The 23,971-nt window shown below is 39.4% G+C and overlaps 1 protein-coding gene across 7 annotated transcripts in view; it reads right to left on the reverse strand.

Moving 5' to 3' along the window:
• rbfox2 (RNA binding fox-1 homolog 2) overlaps positions 1 to 23,971 on the reverse strand; it is a 49,875-nt gene that overhangs the window by 13,397 nt on the left and 12,507 nt on the right. For 4 of the 7 annotated variants that reach the window (XR_007898164.1, XR_007898163.1, XM_051706947.1 and 1 more), the window contains exons 2-5: positions 12,040 to 12,234; positions 8,044 to 8,196; positions 7,301 to 7,354; positions 4,916 to 5,008 (exon numbers count right to left, since the gene is read on the reverse strand). Coding sequence is in view for 5 of the 7 variants with exons in the window: in XM_051706947.1 (XP_051562907.1) it covers positions 4,916 to 5,008; positions 7,301 to 7,354; positions 8,044 to 8,196; positions 12,040 to 12,234 (495 nt within the window). In the remaining 2 variants the exon portion in view is untranslated. Of the gene's footprint in view, positions 1 to 4,915; positions 5,009 to 7,300; positions 7,355 to 8,043; positions 8,197 to 12,039; positions 12,235 to 19,622; positions 19,796 to 23,971 lie in introns of those variants that run through there. The other 3 variants (XM_051706948.1, XM_051706950.1, XM_051706949.1) reach the window with 3 other exon arrangements.

A 23,971-nucleotide genomic window follows, 5' to 3' on the forward strand; every position in this document is an offset into this window, starting at 1 on the left:
CGGTTCTTTCACACGCTGAAGACCAATATGCAAACACCGTCACACACACACACTCACACACACAGTCCAAAACCAAAGACCAAAAACAAGCTTGAAGTGGTCATCCTCGCATGAATATAAGGGCAGAAATATCGTCTGAGAAACAATTTCGATGTGTGTGTGCGCGCGTTTAGGGGCGTTTTTGGCTCATAGGCTGTAGAATCATCAGCAGATATCTGGGACTGAACTGGTGATTAATGATGACAGATAGGGCTGGGTGGTATGACAACAGAAATGACTCAACTGATAGAGATTCTGCGATTGTGATTATACCGCAGTATATTCGTGACAGTTTTTAAAAATCCAACACCAATCAGAAAACTACAGTTAACTCCGCAAATTGTCGCAGACCAGCGCTTGTCCAACAGGAAATATATACACCGTGTCTACAATGGACACGGCCGACGTCGCTTCACAACAGCTTGACACCATCTACACTGGACACGTAGAAATGAACGTTCTAAAAAGATGACATGCACGGTCAATAAGCTGTGGCACCAAGCTCGTGCAGCACGGGTTAAGGCCGATTTACACTGCCGCATCAAACCTATGCCATGCCTTAAAATGGGTGTGTACGATGGTCTCTGTAGCATCCCCATTTTCACCTACAGTCACCAAAATTGCTATATATATAGTTCTCATCAAGCCGGACAACTTTCATCATTATAGTTATTAGCTCTGCCCAACAGGAAGTTGGCCATTTTGAATTATTTGAATATTGCAGTCTCTGAACTTTTAAATACTCCTCCTAGGGGATTCATGAGACTGTCACCACATTTAGACAACATTATGCCAAGACATTGAAGATGCTAAATTGTGAACGGATTTTTGATATATCGAACGGTGTTGAAATTGTGAGGCATTAATTTAATGGTGAAAAATGGGAAACAGGATGGGTCTCATATCTTCTGTGTGCAATGTGTGATTTAGATAAAATTTGAGATTTTGGGGGCTAATCACATGGATTTGTCTATTTTGGGTCATAGTCATAGCACCACCACCTGGCAGCAGGAAATGTGACACTTATAACAGACTTTAAAATAGTCCTCTTATAATTACCCAAATTGCATAAAAATAGCTTAGAATAAATGTCAAATGCATTGTTTTCCGAAAGTCACTGAAATGGACCAATGGTGCTTGGGCCCATCATCGCTGCTTTCAGCTATATTTTTATATTTATTCTTATATTTATATTATATTTCTGTATTATTATTAACAACTGAAGTACCATACTTTTTGTGGATGTCCCAATGTGAATACTGGATTAGCACTTTTCAGAGGGCTCAATAAAATATATTTTGGTTGCATTTGTGAAATAGAAATCTTTTTTTTTTTCTCTTGCAATTTGGAATGCCCAATTCCCAGTTTTTAAGTCCTAGTGGTCGCATAGTGATTTGCCTCAGTCCGGGTGGCGGAGGATGAATCCCAGCTCCCTCCACGTCTGAGTCTACCCTCCCTAGCAACCGGGCCAATTTGGTTGCTTAGGAGACCTGGCTGGAGTCACTCAGCACACCCTGGGATTCGAACTAGCGAACTAACAAACTCCAGGGGTGGTAGCCAGCGTCTTTTACCACTGAGCTACCCAGGCCCCCTGACACCTGAATCGAAATTGTGGCAGACATTGGATATTGGCAAACATCAGATCGCTAGCGAGAGAATCGTGTAAGATCATATCATGACAAAACTTGCGATTTACACCCCTAATTGTGATATTTGTCATTACTGTGTTACAAAAATATAATTACTCATACCATGGTATAAGATTTCGGTCATACCGCCCACCCCTAATGAGAGTTCATTAGAACCACAGGATGGATGGATGGTAAGGAGAGAAATGAAGGGTTTAGTGCGTCAATCTCATGAGCCATGTCAGTGCGTGGGAAAAGTGTTAATGATCATGAGATATGGGGAGAGGAGGAGAAATGGTGAGTGCTGGGGAGGGAAAATCATTTCTGTCAGTACTCTGTGGTCCTTAGCAACTATAACAGACATGAGACTCATGATGATTATTTCATAAAGCTTATTTTTTTCCCATGCCTCTGTTGAATAATATATCAGAACAGACCTCGGGGAAGAGATGCCATTATGCTAGCCGCAAACAGACGCCACTAGCAGGATGTGTTCGGCCGATCTTCTTAACGAGGACGAGGTCTGCCGTCGTCTCCAAAAGGGCTTTAAAGCATCTCTGTTCCCTCCACAAATAACACACTAATCAGTGCAAAAGAGCGAAAGACCACAGTTTGTAAAGCTTTTAAGGGGGGAGGGGCTGAAGTTCAGCTCTCAGGGGTTTGAGTTGGTGGGTTTGAACAGGGATGAAGCCGTACATACACAAACTTACCATGAGCCAGGAAACGGCGTGATGACACGCGAGCAGTTACCGTGGAGACTGACAACAATAACAACAACACACAGAAATCATCAAGGGAATAGAAAGGAAAAAGGAGAAAAATGAACAAAACCAAAACAAACGAAACAATGCAATGATTGAACCAGAAAAGAAAGCAGGAGAGGACATTAGAAGAAAAGAAAAACTCAGTGCAGTGAAAATAAACCAAACAAAACAAAACACACAGACTTAGAATGACAACAGAACTCTTCAGGTGATCAAATCTGTCTGTAGTTGAGCTAAAGAGCCTGCGGCCGCATTCGTCTGTGTCACAGAGGAGGAGGAGAAAGGGACGAATGATTCAAGAAACTCAAACACTCAGAATTAATGGTGTGAAAATGCAGCACAGAGAGAGTCTTTGCTGGAAATATATGGGCGAAAATAGAAGCAGGTTTACATGGAGGAGTGGTTAGTGAGACTAACATGCCAAACTAATGACATCACTCAAGGGAGGGGCCAGAAACAGTGACATCAGAGGCAAAAAATAGAGACAGGGACAGGAAGTGATGCAACAGATAGGAAACTTGGTGAGTGCAGAGCTGGACAGACAGACTGGCAAGAGAGAGAGAGAGAGAGAGGGGGGGAGAGGGAGAGGGAGAGAGAGAGAGAGAGAGAGAGAGAGAGAGAGAGAGAGAGAGAGAGAGAGAAGAGAGAGAGAGAATCTACAACGGAATGATGATGAGTGAAGAGTTTGATTGTGTGTCATTCTCTCCACAAACACACAAACACAAAAAAAACATTAGGTTGTCATTACATACAACATAACATATAATGGCAAATTTAAGTTCTGTTCATAACATTCAAATGAAAGGAACCTGATAGATCATAACTCAGTGAAAACAATGGCATTCCAGAAACAGATAAATCAAAATGATTTTGTTATATAGTGCTGCTGCCCAGATTAAATCCAATTCCTGCTTTTGACTGAATCTGATAAAACACTTGAAACAAAGCATCGCTGCTGCCACGATCAGACACATGCAAACCCAAATGAAGCTGCGCCACACCGGGCCACATCCTGTCCCATGCACAAACAGCCACGGACACCAGAGGGAGCTACAGAACATCAGGACAGGCATCATGCATCTACAACAGGGGTGTCAAAGACACAGCTGAGGATGATTTGCAGGGTGATTTAAGGGAAAAATTCAAAGAATTTTCTGTACTTAAAATATCTGTATGATTTCAATATTTTAATATAAGCTACAATACGACAGATCAACACTTTAGTGTGTTGTGTTGCATCTTAAAGCGGTAGTAAATCTTAATTCCGAATGTTATTTTGCATTCACACTTTTCATCTGAATCTGCATTCGTTAGTGATGCAAATGTCAGAGCAACTGTTCATTTGTCCACTTGAGCGAGTCACGGCAATAATAATTCACGGACAAAGGAAAATGGTAAAAGGAAAACATTAGTCAGAGTTTTTTTTAGGCTTAACAGTGTTAATATTAAAGGCTAGGGCACATTGAGTCGAATGCTCGAGCACTTTCAAAATATACTTGCGATTAGAGGTCGACCGGCCCGCATAAGTGCGTTTTGACCAATCCAGCTGTTGACCTAAAATGACTTTGACACCTCTGGGTCTACACACTAACGTAACCATTAGCCCAGTCTTTCTACATTAATTTATAAATAAAAACGACTCTTTCAGGATTCAATTTCAATCTAACTGAAAAAAGATAAAAGAAAAGAAACTCATTTCACCCAGTCTACGAGAAACAAACACAGGCAGCCATCTTATATGTCATGCAGGGAAAACCACAGAGGAGTTGAAGAACTGTTCAAAAACACCCAGAAAACCAGCACGTCAAACACGCCAGGGCTCCCGAGGGCAGAAACACGCGGCTCCATGCAACAGTCGACCGCACACACACACACACACACACACACAGCAAGCAAAAAGCTTTATCATCTTCCAGATTCACGGAACAATCTACATATGCACTAAAAACAAAATCGACAAGCATTTGTAAAAGTGAGCCATTTCCTCACATTATGCACACAAATGTCATAAAAAGGCACATCATCACAGTTGTGAAAAGCATTTAGAATAATCGGACAGTCCTCGTGTGTCAAAAGAATCCAAGCAAATGTTTAATGAACAAAAGGAAGCCATTCAAACCAGGTGGAACAAAGACAGCATCAAATGCACGCATGTGATTGGCTAACGGATATATTGTAGGCATGCTTAGTACAAAACAGATCATTGAACTTAATAAAAGTAAAAGGGAAGAAACACATGCTGTTAATAACCAACACTCAGCCAGACAACAACCAATCAGAAGAGCTGAGAACAACTCACAGTATCTAATAGTGGACTGCAGTGAAGATGCAACTAGCATTGCTAAGCTCACACACACTTTCCCATGATGCCACACAAAACACACACAGAGCTGAGCATCTTGAGTACCAGGTCAGTTCAGGTATGAAATGGAAATATCAGAAGAGGAAAGAGAAAGAGAGAACGACACACAGACAGAGACTCACCTCGATCTTTCGTCCCTCTACGATGGTCCCGTGCAGTCGCTCTCGTGCTTTCTCTGCATCTGCACTGGTCTCAAACGTCACAAAACCAAAACCCTGAACCACGACAAAGGCGAAGCGACAATGAAAAGTCAGTTATTATTTACTCATATTAATTGTAACACACATGATTTTCTAATTATTTAAATGAGTTATCCAAGGTTGCTCCTTTCAAGCGCCTGCGTTCAACTGAAAACATTCAAACACAATGTGTCGTGATTGGTCACGATAAGTTGTAAAACGATATGTTTTTTTTTTTAATGGTCGATATAATACCAATATATAGAGACCAGGATGTAGGGCTGCACAATTCACTGAATAATTGAGATTACAATTACAGCTGCCACAAAAAGTGTCATTTCTAGCAGTTAATACAGATCTACACATGCTGCATCTATAACATTTTGAGTATTGTAACCAATTGCAGACAAATTTGTTGCTCGCTTCAGAGAATAATTTACTCAAAATCTGAATAACAGGTGTTTTTTTTATGCTGCCAAGTCCGGGCGTACACAGTGCGAGTTCTGACACTCGGGAGGTCGTGAGCCCCTGCACACATTATGAGTCAGTTTATCTGAAAATCGTACATGACTTAACGACCTGCCGAATTCCGGAGCAATCGCTTGAATTTTCATGCTATTTATCATAAGACATAAAGCCAGAGGAGGACACTGCTTTAATTCCTCGTAGCTTGCGATTTAGAAATAAAATAAAGACTGGCATGGGGGCTGCATTAGCTGAAATCTCATCTGCCGATTAAAAAAAAAAAAAAGATACTTATTACAAATGCTGTCTAACATGTGGCAGATTGAGATTTCGAAGGGAGGCTGTGTGATTTCTTGATTGCATACATCAATCATAATGTCAGTGTGTTGCTGCCAGTTACTGCATCATAAAAGTGCACAATGTACAAGATTAAAAAGTGCTGAAAATTTGCGCACAGTTTCTGTCGGTTATACTTGCATTTAATTTAAGCGCAAACATGACGATTAGTGCAGAATTCAGAGTTATTCAGGTTTAGATGTACGCTGCTACTCCTCATCTGTATCACTGCTTGCATGTTGAAAGCAGACATGCTGAAGAAGATCTGTGAGGTCTTTCCATGTGAATGCGCTTTAAAGCCGCACACAACAGTTAAAAATGTTATTAGCGCAGCGGTTGATTGACAGATAGAACTTTAACTAGAAGTCTTTTGTTTTACAAGACACGCGCTTGGAGAGTTAAATCACATATCCACTATTGTGTGCATATACAATTATAACAGATGCTATATCCCCCTAAATGTCGCCCTAGAACCGAAACGAATGCAAGTATGACGAATTAAAATAGACCATGATGGAAATACGCAAACTCTGTCCGTCAGAGTGATAAAGATTGTTTTCTAGCGCAACCCGTATGGTAACTGATTTGTTTGAAGAGCAGAGAACAGCATTGCATTTCTGTAGAATCATTCCCAGTGATGTGGTCATGCATATTATGGGGATATTTTCTCCAAATGTGTAAAAGCTTCATGAATACTCCGTTTACATTGATCGTGTGAATTGTAACACCGTCCCTTGGATTGGTCAGCTTCAGGTAGATCGGCAAATCGGCCCGAATTTTTTAACCATTTTTCAAAATTATCGGGAGGTCGTGAGCTGCTCGTAAGCCTCTCGGCTCCGCTCGTAATTCCTCTCACACGATGTGAGCCACGACCACATGAGCACCAACGATTTCCACATGATCTCTCCCGACCGAAAATAACCCCCGAAAATCGCACCATGTACGCCCGCCTTAAGAGGGCCAATGTAAAGATGACCACTTAAGCAATTAGCCTTGATTTACTGATGTATAAAAATTCATTCAGTAAGAGTTTTAGATTCGTAGCTGACATTAAGAACACAGCATGAAGTTGATCCACCCATAGGAAATGTTTTAATGTTAATTTCAATTAAATCGAAATGAACTGCATTTACAACATAATGGGAAATAATTGTCAATTATGATCTTTTGTCGTAATTGTGCAACGCTACCAGGGTGGCGATAGATTCTACAAAAAAAAAAAAAAAAAAAAAAAAAAAAAAGGGCCACTTTTGCTAATCGATCAATGCAGATAATCTCAAAACGGCAGAATATCAGCCTGACCTAGCTATTGTTTACTTTTATGGCACCTGTATGGTACCTTTATTTTCATTACTGGAGCTCTACATCCCCAGTTACGGTCCATATTCATTGTAAGGAAAAGAGAAGCCTGGACATTTTGCCAGTTAACTCAAAAGTTATACAGGTTTAGATTGACATGAGGGTGTCAAAACTATTCCTTTAATGGATTAACATTCAATCAGATTCGGTTCAAAAACAGTCTCTTACCTTTGAGCCTCTGTCATTGAAAATGATCTCCACATCCAGAATCTTTCCAAATTGCTATTAAAACACACACACACACACACACACACACACACACACACACACACACACACCACAGAATGCTCAACAAAAATACTCCTAACACAAAATACACACCTTTATATATTTCATTATAAAACAGGGCATTGTTCATTAAAAACTTCAACTGGGGTCTGGGTATCTCAGTGAGTATTGACGCTGACTATCACACCTGGAGTCTTGAGTTCAATCCAGGGTGTGCTGAGTGACTCCAGCCAGGTCTCCTAAGCAACCAAATTGGCCCGGTTGCTAGGGAGGGTATAATCACATGGGGTAACCTCCTCGTGGTCGTCATTAGTGGTTCTCGCTCTCAATGGGGCGTGTGGTAAGTTGTGCGTGGATCGTGGAGAGTAGCATGAGCCTCCACATGCTGTGAGTCTCCGCGGTGTCATGCACAACGAGTCACGTGATAAGATGCACGGATTGACGGTCTCAGAAGCGGAGGCAACTGAGACTTGTCCTCCGCCACCCGGATTGAGGCGAGTAACCGCGCCACCACGAGGACCTACTAAGTAGTGGGAATTTGGCATTCCAAATTGGGCAAAAAAAAAAAACCTTCCATTTATGTGATGTTACAATGTAGATCACCAGGGGGCAGAACTGGCCCTTATTCACATGATTGTGTTCTAAAATCATACAGTTAATAAACCCTAAAGTGCATCTAGTACCCCAAACATCTGCCGCAGGTCCGGGTCTCTGAAGCGGAAGGGGATGTTGGAAACATGAAGTCGTTTGGGGGTTCCTTTCTCTGAAGAGTCTTCACTGCCCGAACCGACAGTGGACACACACTGGACCTCTGCCTGAGGAGACCCGTCTGACAGCTGAGAGACAGACAGAGAGAGAGAGAGAGAGAGAGACACAGACATTACCAGAGGTGTTGCTAGACATAAGTGTCATCCAGGGCTCATAATGCAAAGATACCTACATATATCTAACGTAAGCAATTCAAATCAGAGTTCAATTTATTCAGGACTTTTAATTTGGCTATAAATTCTGCCATCAAGGTTTGACAGAAAAGAGAATTAAAATAGATGATCAACAACATTTTTTGGATCAAAGATACTGAGAAAAGATACAATTAGATTAATAAACTATAAATACCTCTTACATTGCCTCATTTTTACGGTTTTATTATTTTAGCTATATTCAAATCTCAAAGAAACATTCTTTTTTGAGACCATGTAAAACCACTGTATGTCAGTGGATATTAGGGCTGAAACGATTAATCAATGTTCGAATGTTCAATGTCGAATAGTCGTTTGATCTCATTTAACGTAACATTAGGTCATATGAAACTCTAATGATGATGCGCGAGAGGAGCACCAATTGAGATCACACAGCTCACAGTCCAGATGCACTCAAAACTTTCCAAACAGCTTCAGGTGATGTAGACTGAAGTATGCGGGAATTATACAAAAATACCAAATAATTAATTACAGAACAACTCTCATTGTGAAATAAAGCGGAGCCGGAGCTGCCGTTCCACTGAAGCAAGACTTGCATGTCAGAGCGTCTTTAAAGCATCCTTTATTTAAGCTCAAATATTAAGGAAGCAGGTCATGTAAAGGACTATAAACTCCAAAATTGGCCCTTTCTATGAGTTGCATGCAGTGACCCAATCTAAGGGGGAGAGATTGAAACTGTATCCGGCTGATGCACACTCTGTCACGGGACGCTCATCCCTCGAGCGCGCACGCTTAACGCAGCTAGATTATAACGTGATGGCTCGCATCGTAGTGATTAGTGAATCATAATATGTGTTACGATGCGCATCTTATCGTGAAGAAACAGCTCTATTAATAAGAGAGAGTTTGTTTTTTGTGAGTTAAAGATGGATTGAAGTGAACAGAAAGGTGAGAGAGGGTAGTCTTCACCCCGTTATACACCGCAACAAAATACGTTTTTGATTGGGATTAAGAGCTAATGATTAACTGTTGCAATAATCGTCCAAATAGTCAAATAATCGTTCCAATAATCGTTAGATTAGTCGATTATCAAAATAATCGTTTGTTGCAGCCCTAGTGGATATATCAATTGAAGTCACATTTTATATTGATATTTTATTAATTTGGCCAGTACTGTATGATGTTAAAGCAACCACAAACTTAATGTTGTTCACATATTGTAGTTTGTCTTTTAACGACCCAAAAATAACAGCTTCAAAGTTAATATTAACTTTATACTTCTGCTTCAAAAATAGGGGTTTTCAAACTTTTAATGCTAGTGTACTACAGGATGCAAGCTCGTCTTCTTTGACGTTTAAAGTTGGCGACTGGTTTCCGACGAGAAGTCTTGGATCTCTCGACGAACGGCCGTTGTGTGCGCACTCCTGTAACAGGCCGAGACGAGTCCCCGACGCTATGAACGTTTTTTAAAACAGCTTGGTATCTAGACATCTTGTCGTCAGGTGTGTGCAACGTCCCGATCAGAGAAAGACTGACAATGAGCAACAGCCAATGAAATAGAGGGCAATGTATTAGTAAGCAGAAGACAAAAAATAATTAGAAAATAAAAAAACATCATCCACATTTCACTAGCCGCTGTCTTTATTATTTTCAGCTGTTTTCATTTTTTTTCCACTGTAAATTAGCACAAAACACATGATAATGGGTGTGAGTCGTTCTTTCACGTTTGTTGCCATGTTATCAAGAATAAACCGCACGAGTATGTGAATTTCGTTATTTTAATTTTAAGATGCATTTTGGGCGATCCATTTGAAACGCAACAACGCTAAAAGGCAGCTGTAACTAGGCTTGGGATCGATGCCTTTTTCATGCATCAATAATCGGAAGATTTTCCCGATGCTTATCAATATATATCCATTTTTTCCAGATATAAATAGGGCTACACATTGCACAAGTCTTTGTCTCTTCAGACATATTTCTCAACACAACTTTGGTAAACTATATATTGATATATTGTGTGAAAGCATCTTTCTAGAGCCTACACAATGTATTTTCAGTAACAAGTATGTCTTTTTGTGGATTGACAACTTGAATGAAAGACCTATTTCAAGGCTATTGCATAATAAACATCGCACTGTTACACCAGTATCACTAACTGCAAACTCATCAACGTCACTGTTTATTCTTGAAGTGCAAAAACCTTTAAGTTTATACTGCCATCTGTGCCACTTCAGGCTGTCCTGTGTGTGTTTGCGTGTGTGCTTCAGTAAATGATATACCGTCCTCTTGTGGTCTCCCAACGCTATTACGCCAGACTGTTAAACAGAGGCCAACTGAGTAAAAGCACGCCAGTTGGGCTTCTAATTTAAATGTCGGCTAATTTTAATATATCGATACCTCAAAAATATACCGATAAAACAATGTGCCGATCAATAATAGATACATCAATATTTTATGACATCCCAAGCTGTAACGGTCTGGTTTTTCGCCGGTTATGTGTGGATTTAAAGGGAAATAAGCGTACGATTAGAAAATGTAAAAAAGCAAATACATGAACATGTACAATAGGGATATGAGAAGCATGCACATTAGAAGCTCAGTTACAGGAACTGTACTGAAATAACTCAGAATTCTGCTTTAAACTTCATGTTTGCGAATAATTCTTACTTTTTGCGCTTATGATTTAGTAATACACAGACATAATGATTGATGTATGTCCTTCTCTCCTCGAAATCTAAACACAAGTGGTCAAAAGAGTCGACCAGGTGTAACGGTGATGTCTCGCTTGTACAATTGTGATCGGATCACCCAAAACGCATCTTAAATGTACACATGGTCTCAGTCGGGGACGAACAGTCGTGTAGTTGGTACACTACAGTCCTCGAGTCTTCGCACCAGCACGACAAAAAACAGGACTGAGAGTCGCAGGGCACCGACTGCAAGTCGCGTATTGTATGCTTGGGCTTTAGATGCAAAGGACCCTTAAATATGATGATCCCCTTGCAAGGGACCCCCTTCCTGAAAATATAAAAGTACCTATATATTTTCATGTGAAAAAATAATATAAAAAGACAAATTTGCTAATTTAATAATAGGTTTTTATACTGCAATTTTACTGAATCCAGAGCAAATTCTTAAAATATTATTTGGAAGAAGATGCAACATAAATACAATTTTTTTTTTTTTTTTTAAAGTATGTTGCAAGGAAGCAGATATGAACATTCAGAAATTAATAATTGTTTTCTAATATAAGAAATTATATAGAGATTTGGTTTATTTCTTACTATTCACTACTCATTTTAATCTCAAGATTTTAGAATGAAACAGAAGTCATGTTTAATTCTACAAATGTTGATAACGTTTCTTCAAATTATTATTATTATTTTTTATTCTTCACACTTTTTAATGTTGCTATCCAGACAATATTCAGCGCTACAGCTTCTCCAAATCAGGTTGAGTGACACCACTGGGTCTTACAACTCTACAAAAATCAACACTGTCAGTCTTAATTTAATTAAGTTAATTAAGATATACACATTTCTTACATTTCTCAGCAATCACAGCAAGACAAAATCACAATCCTCAGAGGACTGTTATAGCTGTGAAATGATAATGTCCGTGGTGACACCAAGAGCTTTGAGAAAATAGATTGACCAACAGGAAGTCATTCAACACCGTTTGTTGGTGCAGTTGTCCAAATGGTGCGAGTAATCAGAAGTCACCATATGCTCAGAGGAGGGGCGCGGAGTTAGCACTTACTTGAGTGCTGGGGTTAGAGGAGGGGGTGCTGACTCCTGCTGGCGGCTCCGTTTGCCCCTGCCCCCCTGCGGGGTAAATAGTGCCCCCCCCAAACTCCAGCGCAAGGCCGTTTTGAGGGGGAGGGGGCGGTGGGGGAGGGAAGCTGGAGAATGGAGGAACAAGACCTTCCTGAGACCCCAACATGTCCTGTGAACCCTACATGAGACAGAGGGAGACACAGAGAGGGGTTAATTGACCACTTGGCCACGATCCATAGATTAAAAGAGCGAGTGAGCGCGAGAAGGCAAAGAAAAGAAAAACAGCTCACTTAAAAGACTGACCTCCATGAGACGGAGCAACAGAGGAAAAGTGAAATGAACTGGAATGGAGACTGAGATAGAGAGACGGCGCTCAACTAACGTCTCTAATGGAAGAATCTCGCTCACAGATGACGCCACTAAAAGCCAAAGATATTATATTTCTCTCTTTCTGGTGACAAGAGGATTGAGGCAGCTGTTTAAATATTCATGAGTCCCTCATACATAATTTAGTGTATGGGGCTTCAACACACACTGTACCACAGCAGACTGACACAGAGATGAACTTAACACAACACACACACGGGTGTATTCAAGAGCTCAGTATCTCAGAGTTATTTCTATTGGACTCCGGAAGGTCATTTAACTTATGAAAATAATATCACACAGTGGTTATAAGCATGAAAACACCGATATATGATAAACCAGTGGGTTATTTCTAATTAGTAACACACTTTGTGTGTTCCTCGTTTTCACGTTAATGCAGAAAACTCGTCATAAATGGACGTGACCGTTGTAAAAGTGGCACTAACCTATAGGCTACATGATGAGGGAAACCATTCAAAACACTTTGACACCAGCAGACTTTGACTTATGAGATATCAGTATGATATACATTAATGCTGCACGATTTATTGAATTAAGATTAAAATCGCAATAGGTCCTTGCACGATTAATAAACCTTAAAAGACTGTTTTAAAATAGGCTGCATTCAGCGCTGTGCGAGCAAGCGGCGCCCTCTAGCGGTCTGGACGGCATTATTCATTATAACACTATTATACAATATTAAAAGGGGGTTTTGTTCCTTTGGTTAAAACTTTTTATTTTTCCATGATGTGGTTGACATTTCCTTGGAATTTCCCAACATAGAACATAATTCATGCTATGCATATCATATACATGTAAAATGTTTTGTTGAACCTTATTAATCATCGTTAGCATATTTAGTAATTTTGTATAATTTTTATCTTTTCATCTTCTATTTATCTTTCATTGTGGCAAACAGTGATATGTATGTAAAACATTGATTTGATGACAAAAGGTTAAGTGGCGAAATATTGGTATCGGCTTAGTTTTTTAATTTATATTTATTGGTATCGGTATCAGCCAAAATGTTTGATTATCGGTGCACCCCTACATTCCTTTAATAGTCCTAAATATAGGCTTTATTTTCTTTAAGCAAAATATTAATTTCTTTTTCCTTTTGGGGTGAAATGTGACCTGGACAGGTTTTGTGCAAGTCACCGTTAAATAAAAATATCTTCTGCATTCTCAACAGATTCTCTCTCAGCTAAACCGACGAGCTCGATGAGCGTCGTCATGAAACACACAACACATGATCACTGCTGAGAGAAACAAATACACAGAAGAGACGCTGCTCTGTCAAATGTGCATTCCTGCCTCCAGCATCACATCCCTACATGACAGCGTGACGAGAGAGAGATGAATAGAGAGTGAGGGGGAGGAGAAGAACTGGACAAGCGAGGACACATCCTGGTATTTATAGTTCAGATTTCTCCTGAACCATGAGGATTATTCAAGAACCGTATTTCAGAATCACGCATGCCATTTATAATCTCATTTACGGCATATTTGTCATCTTTGTCCCCAATATTTATAAATCAGCTTGCATTAATCTAGAAAATTTGTAGTTGATACCAATAGACGATAATTAACAAATCGCCAGTAGTTGAAATGATGGCCAATATTACAGACTAAATAGGAAAAAATAAAGCTTGATTATCATCATCTGCTTCCCATATTGACTGATTGAGACAGATACTGATAATAAAAAACACAATATTGGCTGAAACGGATAGTGCACTTTATTTTTGGTAAAAATTACTTCTGTTCGGTTGTACTTGAGGTCTTTATTAACATCATTATTTTCTGTTAGTCAGACAAGAAATACTTTAAGCTTGTCATAAAGGCGGTTTTACACAGGACGCAGTAACCGCACGTTCCCTATTTATTTTCAATGAGGCGGCAGTCGAAGCGCCGTCGCTTTCCAAGCTCGTTCACAAGAATCCTGCTGCTCCTCGTGTTGTGCACGACTGCTTGTGGCGCATACCGCGCAAGATAAAAATATTCTCTCTCTCCGCAGCTGCCGCTTGTCGTTGACCAGTTAGAGCTGAATTTATTCACAACCAATCAAACGACGTTTAGCTTGTTTGTACTCAAAAACAACATGAAGTATAAACTCACTGCTGCTGAATTTCCTGAGTTATATAACGTTTCTTTAAGCATTTATAGAGACATAAATAGGAAAACAGCCGAGTCGGTGTACCAGGTGAAAATTGGCTACGGATACTTGCAAAGTGATGACAGATGACTGTGCGGTACATGCAAATGGGCCGTATACTTAAATGTTCTCTTCTGCAACAGGTGTCTGAAACATCAACTTTAGATAAACAGAAAATATAATTTCCCAGGAGGTTATTTAACAAAGTGTTTTGCGGATTTTTAATGTTCTTTTGTAGCCCTCCCATTTTAACGATTGATGTGATGTTATGTATACTATATCAATTTGGCAATAGAAACAAAGTAATACAGTCTGTTTCTCCCATCATTAAAAAAAGCATCTAGAGACAGATGGCAAGACACAATCAATACTTACAATTATATTATTCAGCTATTTAATCTTGATTATTTTTATTTATATGCAATAACTAATACAATATTTCCAGTAATGACCTTAGAGACCCAGTATCTGAGCAGAAGCAGTAGGTGGCATTGTTGCACCTCAACTGGTGCGTTTTCCCGTGTAAAACCGCCTTAAATCACTGTTACAGTGCATGTGTTATCGTGTTTTTCAAGTGAGGGCTTCTAAACACTGGCAGCTTTAGTTACGGGTCAGTTGGCGTGTTTCTAACGTGCCGCATTCAAGTAGATACGAGCTGTTGTAGATAGAAAACAGCTGCTCGGACGCCTTACCCAGATGGCCGCCAAATAGACTTGCCTTAAAGGGACATTGTTGCCTTTACATTTCTAGAAGACCTCTAATGTAGAAATCTAGTGTTAAATAGTGATGCAAAGCCTCCTGCGTTATACATACAGATCTCTGAGTGGCTACAGATAGAAATACGTAGTTATATAAAGCACAAAAACAGCTGCTGGTGTGGGAAGCAGCGCTCCGTTCTGCTCACACTCTTTATGCGTCGTAAAACCCAGATGGGCCCCTCCACCAAACCCTGCAGTCAGTCAAACCCTCAGCTGCACACTGATTGGCTAGCTGTAATATGATCTCACTGTTCCTTTTCTCTCTATGGGGAGTGGCTGTTCATACTTCCTACACCAATCAGATTCCTGCATCAGTCTAAGAAGGTCCAAAGGTTCTGAATTCAAATCTGTGCAGATAAAAGCTTCAGAATGAACTGCAAACGCCTGTGTTTGAGAGAGACACGCACGAGTGTGAATGTCACACACACCACCCTCTGCACATGAGCTACAATGAGAAACTAGTTGATCTAGTTTGGATAAGAGGACTGCTCCTTTACACAACACACGCAAACGTACACACTGTCCTTGGCCACTTCTTCAGAGTGTCAGCAGAAGACTGAACTCAAAGCAAAACCAATCGTACGGTGTCTCCTGAGCAGCTCAGTTAAGATCTGTATGTTCAATACTGAACACTGTCAGTCATGTTAATTTGTGTTGTAGCAGAACACGAGCACAAGTGACAACTTTAACATGGACATCTATTACAGATATTTTGGCACATCTCATGTTACAGTCTCTTAGAAAGTATTCCTTATATATAAAGTCGCTTTAAACAAAAGCATCTCTTAAACAAATGTCAATGTCTTCTATGCGTAAGACATTTTAAAAGTGCACAGATTAAGGATAAAGGAATATTCTGAGTTTCAGCATACAAATAATGGAATATTAGGGATGTCACAAAATATCGATATATTGATCGGCACGTTATTTTATCAATATATTTGAGGCATTGATATATTAAAATTAGCCGACATTTAAACAAGAAGCCCAATTTGCATGCTTTCCAATTCACTCAGTTGGCCTCTGTTTAACAGTCTGAAATAATAGCGTTGGGACACCACAAGAGGGTTATATAACATGTATCACACCCACACAGGACCAGCTGAAGCAGTAGCAGTCCAAAGTTACGAAGGTTACTTCAAGAATGGTGAAACTACGCGAACTGAACGATTAGAAACAGCGACGTTTATTATGCAATTTCTCTGTATATAGCCTTGAATCAGTTTTTTATTCAAGCTGTCAAACCACAAAAAGACATCCTTGTTATTGAAAATACATTGTGAAGGCTCTAGAAAGATACGTATACACAATATATAATCCAGAAATGACTAGAGTAGATAATCTTTGTCCTTTGATAATGAATTGGGTCGAATTTAATGGAAAACTATGCGAGTTGCGCTCCGTGTCACTTTAGGATGTTGATGCTGAGCGTTGGCGGTATGTGCATACCTTTGTAGAAAATAAATTGTTTTGAATCTTAGAACGCACCATGTCGTCACCAGACATGTCCGGTGTGCGGCCCGCTTTAATTTACCCTGCAGCTCACACTTTACCAAAGCTGTGTTGAGAAATATGTCTGAAGACACAAAGACTGTTGTGCAACGAGCAGCCCTATTTATATCCCGATGTACACTACCGGTCAAATGTTTTGAAACACTTGACTGAAATGTTTCTCATGATCTTAAAAATCTTTTGATCTGAAGGCGTATGCTTAAATGTTTGAAATTAGTTTTGTAGACAAAAATATAATTGTGCCACCATATTCATTTATTTCATTAAACTAAAATGTAATAAAACTTTGACTTGAGCCAAATAATAAAGAAAAGCAGCCAATAAGTGCCCAACATAGATGGGAACTCCTTCAATACTGTTTAAAAATCATCCCAGGGTGATACCTCAAGAAGCTGGTTGAGAAAATGTCAAGAGTACATGTCTGCAAATTCTAGACAAAGGGTGACTACTTTGAAGATGCTCAAATATAACACAGTTTTGATTTATTTGGGATTTTGTTTAGTCACAACATAATTCCCATAGTTCCATTTATGTTATTCCATAGTTTTAATGACTTTACTATTATTCTAAAATGTGAAGAAAAAAAAATTATAATAAAGAATGAGTAAGTGTTTCAAAACTTTTGACCGGTAGCGTATATCGATAATCATTGGGAAAATCTTCAGATTATCGATGCGTGAAAAAGGCATCAATCCCAAGCCTACAGAATATTCTGCATTTCAAGAATAACGGAATATTCTTAGTTTTAACATAAGATTCATCGACTGCATCTGTGATATCGTTAATATTCGATATATCGCCCAGCCCTAGATGGGGGCAAATACTTTTTCACATCACTGTAATAATTATGCATAAAGATTTTATTACTTGTATTGAGAGAATAGAATATTTGTACTTTAAAACAATTCATGTCACACCACAGGTTCATTTAAAATGAAAGCAAAACAGTGATTAAAAACACTGAAAAACTTTAAAGCAATGGTGACCAGTTACAGGACCCAATATTATTCTTCTCTTATATACACACACACACACACACACACATTTAAATTTTAAATTAAAATTGTGATGTTGATAAAAGAAAGTGCATGGACATACATACTGTAATACACTTACTTGGAAATGCATGGTTCAGTTTGGCAGTCAGTTTAAATTATCAAAACTTTTTACGTTAACAAATCGCATTTAATAAAACGGAGTAAATTTTTTGCACAGAAAATGAAAGGTCAAGTCAAGTGCATTGCAGGATTGAGTGTGCATGTTTACATGGAGAACAGAAAGCCGTTTGTTGGGAGAAAGTGTTCACTGTGTAAGCAGCATACTCTTGACCCCCGTATACATGCGGCTTGGTCAATAATAGTCTTTCTCCAAATTAATTTCCCCGCGATGCTGCTGTAAATAACGATCATGCCATCTGGGGACAAATTTGCTATTTTATGTTCGCATTTGCTTCACTTTATTTTCAGATGTCCAGTGCTTGTTTTCTTTATTTCCCATCAGCATTGCACTGCAGTAGTGGCGTTTCCCTCTTTCATCATTCCCCGGGGTATCCCAAGGCCCCAGAACACCACTTATGCCTTTACATAGCCATATAAGCTGCATTACTCCAGCAGAAACCTACAGTAGTTGATTTAAATGCCCGTGAGAAAGGCTTTCTGTGAAAAACCTGGAATAAACCATTTTCTTAAGTGCATGTAAACGGGGTCAGCATATAGTGTGCATTGACAAATGCAGTATATTAGAGTGTACTGTGTGATAGAAATGTTGAAATAGAGTTGTACGATAGTATGCCACTCCAAACAAGCCACGGCTGCTGAAAGCATTAACATTTCATACAGATCTCACTTTCTAAAGCGAGAAGTGTGTTTGAGGTCATGAGATGGCAGGTAAGCGTCTCTCCCACCCTTGAGGGCAAACGTTGGGTGGGGTTCAACATACTTCAACTAGCCTACTTCAAGAATTACTAAAAGAGAAAAACAGCATGCTGGCTGCGGTCTTTCATTAACTGTTTAAATACTTATGTATCTGCTATGTTCAGTATAAACGGCAGCGGCAGCACGTTACCTGCAGACACATACACACCTGCATTCACTGCATTTGTAGCTCTTTTCCCAAGATTCATTCCGACTGTCACCTTTATAAATCAATTTCCATTCTCTCCCTCCCTCCCCCAGTCCTGCTTTTAAAGGAAAGCTCAGAGATAACAGCTGCTCGGACCCTCGGGAAACCACACGAGAGGGGGAGGGAAAGAAATGGAGAGAGAGAGAGAGAGAGAGAGAGAGAGAGACAGATTCCAAGATATGAATAGAGACAGCTATTAACAATAAAAGATTGATTTGTATTGCTGCATATTAATGTTAACTCGTGTGAGAAAGATGTGTAGAACAAAAAATGAGCGATTCAAAGGCAGACGTATGCAGGAACAACATTTGTCAGACACCTGGACCCTTCACTCAAAACAGACAGCTGGAAAAACACATGAGATTTTCTGCACCTCAATCAGAGTCATTCAGACGGGTTTAAGCCCAGACCTGCCCGTTAAACACCACAGACACATTCAGTGACGTCCGTTAGTCGCTGCAGAAACTCATTTCTAACACACTCAAACCAAAGACATGTAAAAACACCATTCATCTCATTTTTTACTCAATAACTCTAAAGTGTGAAAGACTGTCCTGCTAAAGACAAACACAAGCGCAGTCAGTGAATTACACTGGGGCGTGTCGATGTTTCCAGGCAGGAAATGCAGCAGCATGAATGATTTAAAACACTCACCGTCAGCACTGAAGGGTAAAAGAGTCCCATCATCCTATTCGACACACAACAACACGGTTTCCTTCTGTCAGATGTCAACGCTCACTGTCCCTCTATCAGAGTGTGTCCGACACATTCAAAACCTCCCCTCTCTCTCTCTCTCTCTCTCCCTTCAGTCAATCTCTCTCTCTCGCTCTGGATCAGACCTTGTGTGTTCATCTCTTCTGTCTTCTCTCCTCCCCTCAGTCTCACATCACTCACTTGCTCCCGCCTCTCTCTCTCTCTCTGTCTCTCATGAAACACCTGTACACTTTCCCTCCTGCATATAGGTGAGTAAATCGAAACAGTGTTGCACAGATGAGACAAAGACCAAATGACTGCAATTTTTCTTTGCTTCATTTGGAATTACTCTTTTAAATGAGAGATTAAATTGAGATATTTCACAAAAAACATTCAAACTAAAATTCACAATCCAAAGATTTTCAAAGTGATTCTTTGGGGTGAATCTCACAAAACCTGCCAAGAAAACGTCCTGGTCACATTTAGTCCCAAATCAATACAAAAAATAATTTGCATAAAGAAAATAAAGTGTACATTAAGGACCATTAAGATTTTTTGCTAATGGCATTATTATTATTATTATTTTTGAAACTCATTCTCATTGTTTTCAATGATGATTATAATTACCATTTAGTTGTTTTTCAAATGTATTATAGCAAAAAATATGCTGTTGTACAATGATTTTTAAAATGAGTGAAAAAGAAAGGCAGTACCAAGACGGTACTACTAAGATGTATAAATAAACAATTTAAATAATACATCATTTTTTCTGCCTTGTGGTCATGAATATTGGGGGGTAAAATGAGCGTACCTGTCATGAAAATAATGTCATAACAAAACAAAAAAAAATCTTAAAGGCCCTAAAACTCATTTTCTATATGTTTCTTTTGATTTTAGTACAATAGGACAAGGACATTTTCTTGACAGGTTTCATAAGAATTTTACAAATATTTTTGGTACTTTTTAGGTAGGTTGACGTTAACACACTAACTGGTTAGCTTACTATACTTATATATTATAACCGATGTAAATATCCCCAAAAAACTACATTCAGGCTCATCAATAATAATACAACACACTACATTATTACACTACAATGCACTATATTATCAGCATTAAAGTGAGTTTTAATTATGACGTTATTTATGTGATCAACTATGGAATAACATGGCGAACATTTTTAACATGCTCTACACAATAATAACCCTTGGGGTTGCATTTTAAGGGGGCCTTGAATTTCGCCCAAAACTGTCCCAAAAACCAAAACTGAGAGGATGAGAGAAAAAGAACAGATGTCAAAGATCACAGATGAGCGTCTGCTGATAAACGGATAAAGAGAGAGATGGAGGGATTACAGGGAGATAAAGAGAGATTAACTACACACACAAACACACAAACCCTACTGCTGTAATCTAGAATACTAATCTAGAACGCTGTCGCAATATGCAGCTGTCTCGCAATTTTATACTTACATTTTTAACCGTTCTTAGATGGAAAAGCTCCCCATATGTTTTCAGCATAACCTAGTTAATCCATAGTACATCTACACAGATTTGGCCTTGATATAGATCTGACCGGCCGTAGAGTATCCATGGAGACCCAGGTTTAGGCGTTCATTGTTCTTAGACATAATTTGAAACAATATTTTACAGAGTGCCAGTGAGATTAACCATTAACCTTTCTATAATAAACAGCTGCTATAATAAACTCACGTGGACGGCCAGAGAGACGGTCATCTGATCATATGTGTGACCCCGAAGATTTCAAGATTCACTCTCACATTTAGATTCGTTAACAGCACAAGTGCGACCATTGAAGCACCTGATCTGTGAATAACAGAGAGATTTATTTAAACCGGAGGGCAAAAGCCCCTGAAAATGACAAATTACTGGACTGAGATCCAGTCAAGGGCCCTCAACACTGGAAGAGGTTAAACAAGTGTTCAGTTCTTACCTGAGAGAGGTGAATACACATATTGACACTATTAGACATTAATTAACCTCAGAGGTTAATGCCTTGCTGTCCACTGCCTACATAGTCAGCTTCCTTCTATGGCAGGGCTCCACACTAACATTTGGGCCAAGTTCTACAGAAGCTGGCACCAGCATCTGATTTCGTAGCACCGCTGGGTTTTAGGGCCTTTAAATTTGAATAAATAAATGGACAGAAACCAATAATAAGTGATGTTATTCTTATATCACAAAATCAAACAGCTTAACAATATTAATATTGCATATTTCTTGTCACATAGAAATGCACACTTGACAGTTAAGTAGGGCTGGGCAATATAATATCGATATTTATCGTGCTAAAAAAAAAAATCCACAATAATGATGATAAGCTTTTGAGGAATTTTCAATATTTAGTGCGTCGTTAAAAACACAAGCAGTTTAGCTTTTTTTTTCTTTCTGCGTTTCAACTGGCGTGGAAGAAATCCGCTCAAAGACGCTCACAACGCTAGGAAAGAGCTTGCTCCACACCACTGCCAATCCTACAATCCACCAATTTTTTCTTCTTTTCTTCCGCCAACTTTGAAATAAAAGAAAGTGCAATGTGTAAATGTGAATGTATATCATGATAAATATCGATATCAAACAATATGAAAAAGAATATCGTGATGGGGTCTGGGTAGCTCAGTGGTAAAATATGCTGGCTACCACCCCTGGAGTTCGCTAGTTCGAATGCCAGGGTGTGCTGAGTGACTCCAGACAGGTCTCATAAGCAACCAAATTGGCCCAGTTGCTAGGGAGGGTAGAGTCACATGGGGTAACCTCCTCGTGGTCACTATAATGTGGTTTGTTCTTGGTGGGGCACATGGTGAATTGAGCGTGGTTGCCGCGGTGGATGGCGTGAAGCCTCCACACATGCTATGTCTCCGTGGCAACGTGCTCAACAAGCCACGTGATAAGATGCGTGGGTTGACTCTCTCAGACGTGGAGGCAACTGAGATTCATCCTCTGCCACCCGGACTGAGGCGAGTCACTACGCCACCACGAGGACTTAGAGCGCATTGGGAATTGGGCATTCCAAATTGGGAGAAAAAGGGGAAAATCCCCCCCCCCAAAAAAATAATAATATCGTGATGACAATTTTGGCCATATCGCGCAGCCCTACAGTAAAGCATTATTTTTTTATTCAGTTGTGAATTTACTGATAATAACAATTAAATGTGTAACAGGTTTATTAACGACTATTTATTTCCATTTATTTAGGGCCACGTTTAAGCATTCTGACAGTAGGACGACTTGTTTGTCTTTCATCAGGCTCTTAATTATAAATGTATACAACCTTTCTGCCAAAACAAATAGTTTCTGCTAATTGTCAAAAGTACCGGTACTTTGGCACCAAGTCGATACTAAATTAAAAGATTAAACAATACCAGTGTTTTTGCAGCAGTACCGAGCCCTGGCGGTCCTCACGCACTGACTGACTGCATTTACTGTAAAGCGCGCAGCTCCTGCAGACTGAATATTTACAATTATGTCGCAGTGTTTGCCGCTTTAATAAATCAAATTGGACCAACGTCTTAACCGGAGGTGTGAATCTACCATCCAAAACACAGAACAGCCATCACATCAAAATTAGGGCTGCCCCCGACCAAAGATTTTCCTAGTCGACTAGTAGTCGTTAGTTTAAGCCATTAGTCGACTAGTCGCATGTTTATGATATTAATTTAATTACTTAAATATATATATTTTGGGGGACATCAGAAAATGGTTTGAGTTCCAGGACTGAGAAAGAATGTTATCAGTAACATTGCTAACACTGTTCTACATTACAGAGAAATACTAAACCGTAATTATGAGCTTTTAAAATATACATTTAACAAGCGCACGAAGCGAACCGCAGCGACACCGGCAAAAGCGGTAATGATTCTGAATGTGTCGGAAAAACCAGCAAGAAGACTATCTGAACATTTTGTTAATTTATAGAGAGAAATGCACATTAGAGTTGTACCGACAGATGATGATCTCGGGGATCGATGATGGTCAGAGTGATCAATAGCCGATGACTTTGACGATGTCAAGACGATATTTGGCTCGTTTTCCCATTAATGTATTAAATTATTATTATTACTAGGCTATTATTATTATCAAATTAATATTACAAATAATATGCCTGTAGACACACAGACACACGCTTGAAGAAACACTTTATTATATCATTAAGAACCCTAACCCTGCTTAACGAAAATTACCCCATAGTACCACCTAGCGTCCAATCAGCGGTAACACCGGTGTTTGTCGTTTTTATATGGAGTTTTTTTTTTTTTCTGCAACCAACAGGCCAATCAAAACTTGGTTGACCAA

The sequence above is a fragment of the Myxocyprinus asiaticus genome, chromosome 9 (genome assembly GCF_019703515.2).
Source record: "Myxocyprinus asiaticus isolate MX2 ecotype Aquarium Trade chromosome 9, UBuf_Myxa_2, whole genome shotgun sequence".
In the NCBI taxonomy this organism is placed as follows: domain Eukaryota; kingdom Metazoa; phylum Chordata; class Actinopteri; order Cypriniformes; family Catostomidae; genus Myxocyprinus; species Myxocyprinus asiaticus.